The sequence below is a fragment of the Clupea harengus genome, chromosome 23 (assembly GCF_900700415.2).
Source record: "Clupea harengus chromosome 23, Ch_v2.0.2, whole genome shotgun sequence".
Classification (NCBI taxonomy): Eukaryota; Metazoa; Chordata; class Actinopteri; order Clupeiformes; family Clupeidae; genus Clupea; species Clupea harengus.
This window is the reverse complement of record NC_045174.1, coordinates 23,491,730-23,496,729: the sequence shown is the minus strand read 5'-3', so window position 1 is coordinate 23,496,729 and position 5,000 is coordinate 23,491,730. Positions and strand designations below refer to the sequence as shown.

Genomic DNA, 5,000 nt, shown 5'->3' with positions numbered 1-5,000 from the left:
CACACACACACCTGGATCCTGACGAGGTCAGGGGGCTTGAAGTCGTTGGGGGAGCACCCACACCAGTCCACGATGTGCTTGTATTGACACTTGCACCTCTCACACACACACACACACACACACACACACACACACACACACACACACACACACACACACACACACACACACACACACACACACACACACACACACACACACACACACACACACCTGGATCCTGACGAGGTCAGGGGGCTTGAAGTCGTTGGGGGAGCACCCACACCAGTCCACGATGTGCTTGTACTGACACTTGCAGCCCAGTTTCCGATTCCAGTTCGTGACGCGCAGGTTATTATCCACCAGAGTCTCACACAGGTGACTGTTACCCAGCACTGTGTGGAAGAACGACTGCAGAGAGAGAGAGGGAGAGAGAGAGAGAGAGAGAGAGAGAGAGAGAGAGGTCATGTGATTGTTACCCACACACACACACACACACACACACACACACAGGCATCAGTGACTCATCTTACAAGTCTGTGCTGCTCCAAGTCTGAGCTTGTTTTGAAATTAGAAGATTTATGAGTGTCTGTGTTAGTGTGGTTATGCATACCTGTGTGTGTGTGTTTGTTACGCAAACATGTGTGTGTGTGTGTGTGTGTGTTACATATACATATGTGTGTGTGTGTTATGCATACATATGTGCGTGTGTGTGCGTGTGCGTGTGTGTGTGTGTGTTATGTGTACATATGTGTGTGTGTTATGCGTACATATGTGTGTGTGGTTTACCTCTGCAGGCAGGAGTGTGTGTGTGTGTGTGTGTGTATGTGTGTGTGTGTGTTACCTCTGCAGGCAGAAGTGCGTATGTGTGTGTGTGTGTGTGTGTGTGTGTGTGTGTGTGTGTGTGTGTGTGTGTGTGTGTGTGTGGTTTACCTCTGCAGGCAGGAGTGCGTATGTGTAGAACTGTTTGAGCCCCGCGACCAGCGCGTCCTGTGAGGTCACCACGTAATCCACAAAGTGCCGCGTCAGGGCGAACCAATCGGAGCCTCCCGACACCTCAAGGCCTTCTGGGACGCCTCGCTCCCCGAGACGCCACATGTGGTTATCACACTCGTGGAAGAGGCGGTCCAGGCCCTGCTTCTTGATGAACCTACACACACACACACACACACACACACACACACACACATACAGACAAACACTTAGGTCAGGCAGTGTGTGCATGCATGTGCATGCGTTTGTGAGCGTGTGTGTGTGTGTGTGAGCGTGCGTGTGTGTGTGGGTGTGCACACGTGTATGTGTGTGTTAGGGCCCTCTTTTGACGGCGAACATGGCTGCCGGAAACAGCCTGTTCCATCCGGGCGGGCTGCCTTGAACTACGGCAATAAATTCAGCTCTTCGCCGATCTATCTCAGATGTCCTCGAAGTTAACAGACTTAATGCGGTTCATCTATCTCAGATGTCCTCGAAGTTAACACACTTAATGCGGTTCATCTATCTCAGACGTCCTCGAAGTTAACACACTTAATGCGGTTCATCTTTCTCAGACGTCCTCGAAGTTAACACACTTAATGCGGTTCATCTATGTAAGACGTCCTCGAAGTTAACACACTTAATGCGGTTCATCCATCTCATAGGCCCACGAAGTTAAAGTAACAATATGTAACAATTTTACCTTAAAATAACAGCTTGAAAAAAATTGTGCAGCTACAATTACTTTTAATATGGAGAATGGCCTCTCCACCATTGCCATCGGGGGTCTGTAGGGAAAATACTGCGGTACGTAAGATTTCTGGAGCCGCCCGGTCCTTTGTGTCTGAGCATGCGCGACTAGGATCGGGTAGCGATTTCAATTCAGAGCTAGCCATCTTTCTGCTGGATTAGTAAGTCGTTTATTTGCTGTCCTGCTTTGTCTTGTCTTGCACTTGCTTGATGTTTGACTGTGTTAGCAAAGTTGTTGACTCGCTAGTTTGTCATAAACGAGGAAAGCAAATTTCAATAGGTTTCGCCACTAGGGGGAGCTCCAAGCCAAAAACTCCTTAGTGCTGCTTTAACACACACACACACACACAGTCACGATGACTCAAATCTGATTATTAACACACATCCTGTGTTAATGCAGCTTAATGCGGTTCATCTATCTCAGATATCCTCGAATTTAACACACATCCTGTTAGGCTTTCAAACACGAATGAAAAGGTTTGTTTAAAAAGTTAAACCCTTTGAAAGACTTGAGCGTCTGGGAAGAGGTAGGCCACACACACACACACACACACACACACACACACACACACACACACACACACACACACGAGTCTTATTTGTGCCACTTAAATTAAATACTCAGTCAGCAGTAAACAAATGTCATTCATTATGCTAATAGAAGTAACAAGAAATGTCATTATTGTGTTCACACACACACACATTAGACTGAGATGTCATTATTGTGTTCACACAGTAGTCTCATTAGACTGAGATGTCATTATTGTGTTCACACTCACACATTAGACTGAGACGTCATTATTGTGTTCACATAGTAGTCTCATTAGACTGAAATGTCACATAGAACCTCATTAGACTGAGATGTCATTATTGTGTTCACACACACACACATTAGACTGAGATGTCATTATTGTGTTCACACACACATTAGACTGAGACGTCATTATTGTGTTCACATAGTAGTCTCATTAGACTGAAATGTCACATAGAACCTCATTAGACTGAGATGTCATTATTGTGTTCACACACACACACTCACTCATTAGACTGAGATGTCATTATTGTGTTCACACACACACTCACTCATTAGACTGAGATGTCACATAGGAGCTCATTAGACTGAGATGTCATTATTGTGTTCACACACACACACACACATTAGACTGAGATGTCATTATTGTGTTCACACAGTAGTCTCATTAGACTGAGATGTCATTATTGTGTTCACACACACACACACATTAGACTGAGATGTCATTATTGTGTTCACACAGGACGCTCATTAGACTGAGGCTGAGGAGGAAATGGCGTGTCCATTTTCCACAAAAGATCTCTTTCTTGGCCGCCGAGGAATGCAGGAATGCAGGTTCTTTCCCTGTCTCTGGGATATCCCATATCAGTGTATCCACACACACACACACACACACACACTATCTCTGGGAAATCCCATATCAGTGTATCCACACACACACACACACACACTCTCTGGGAAAGCCCATATCAGTGTATCTCCACACACACACACACACACACACACACACACACTGGGAAATCCCATATCAGCGTATCTACACACACACACACACACACACACTCTCTGGGATATCCCATATCAGTGTATCCACACACACACACAAACACTATCTCTCTCTCTCTCTCTCTCTCTGGGATATCCCATATCAGTGTATCTACACACACACACACTCTCTCTCTCTCTCTCTCTCTCTCTCTCTGGGATATCCCATATCAGTGTATCTACACACACACACACACACACACACACACACACACACACACACACACACACACACTGGGAAATCCCATATCAGCGTATCTACACACACACACACACACTCTGGGATATCCCATATCAGTGTATCCACACACACACACACACACACACTATCTCTGGGATATCCCATATCAGTGTATCTACACACACACACACGCACACACACTCTCTGGGATATCCCATATCAGGGTATCTACACACACACACACACACACACACACACACACACACACACACACACACACACACACTATCTGGGATATCCCATATCAGTGTTTCTATACACACAGTCACCAGTAGCCTCATGTTACACAAAAGAATACCTTAATATGGCCACTCTCTCCAGGCGATCCAGTGCTCAGCTAAAGAGACCTTCTCTCCCCTGTTGGGTTCTGTTGGGTTGGGTTCTGATGGCGTTCTCTCAGATAAACAGACCTTCTCTCCCCTGTTGGGTTCTGATGGGTTCTGATGGGTTCTCTCAGATAAACAGACCTTCTCTCCCCTGTTGGGTTCTGATGGGTTGGGTTCTGTTGGGTTTTCTCAGCTAAACAGACCTTCTCTCCCCTGTTGGGTTCGGTTCTGATGGGTTCTCTCAGCTAAACAGACCTTCTCTCCCCTGTTGGGTTCGGTTCTGATGGGGTGCTCAGCTAAACAGACCTTCTCTCCCCTGTTGGGTTCGGTTCTGATGGGGTGCTCAGCTAAACAGACCTTCTCTCCCCTGCTGGGCTCGGTTCTGATGGGGTTCTGCTGGGGTGCTCAGCTAAACAGACCTTCTCTGCCCTGCTGGGCTCGGTTCTGATGGGTTCTGCTGGGTTCTGGATACATCGACGGTACCAAATAGGCCACAGTCTGTTCCCTGATTAGTTCTAAGTGAAAAAGCCACGTCCAGGATAACATCTCAATCTAATTAGCATTGAATACCATAGTTACCCGAGACAAACCTAATGCGTGCGTGCGTGTGTGTGTGTGTGTGTGTGCGTTTTCGCGTGTGTGTGCGTGTGTCTGTCTGTCTCTGTATGTGTGTGGGTGTGTGTTTTCGTGTGTGTGTGTGTGTCTGTCTCTGTATGTGTGTGTGTGTGTGTGTATATATGTGTGCGTGTGTGTGTGTGTGTGTGTGTGTGTGTCTGTATGTGTGCGTGTGCGTGTCTGTATGTGTGTGTCTGTATGTGTATGTGTATGTGTGTATGTGTGTGTGTGTGTGTGTGTGTGTGTGTGTGTGTGTTTTTGTGTGTCTCTGTATGTGTGTGTGTCTGTCTGTATGTGTGCGTGTGTGTGTGTGTGTGTCTGTATGTGTGTGTGTGTGTGTGTGTGTGTGTGTGTGTCAACATCGAATTCCGTAGCTATCTGAGATGAACCTAATATGCTGTTTCAGTAGAAGCTTAAGATCATTCCTCCGCATCACCACACATTACTTATGGTGTGTGTGTGTGTGTGAGTGTGTGTGTGTGTGTGTGTGTGTGTGTGTGTGTGTGTGTCTTATAAACTTATGGTGTGCTATTGGTGACAT

The 5,000-nt window shown here is 46.5% G+C and overlaps 1 protein-coding gene across 1 annotated transcript in view; it reads right to left on the bottom strand.

The window, feature by feature from the left end:
• The window catches only part of xylt2 (xylosyltransferase II), a 17,312-nt gene that overhangs the window by 4,398 nt on the left and 7,914 nt on the right, over positions 1-5,000 (bottom strand). The window contains exons 3-4 of the mRNA XM_031560716.1: positions 913-1,129; positions 214-390 (exon numbers count right to left, since the gene is read on the bottom strand). Of these exons, the coding sequence (XP_031416576.1) occupies positions 214-390; positions 913-1,129 (394 nt within the window). The remainder of the gene's footprint in view (positions 1-213; positions 391-912; positions 1,130-5,000) is intronic.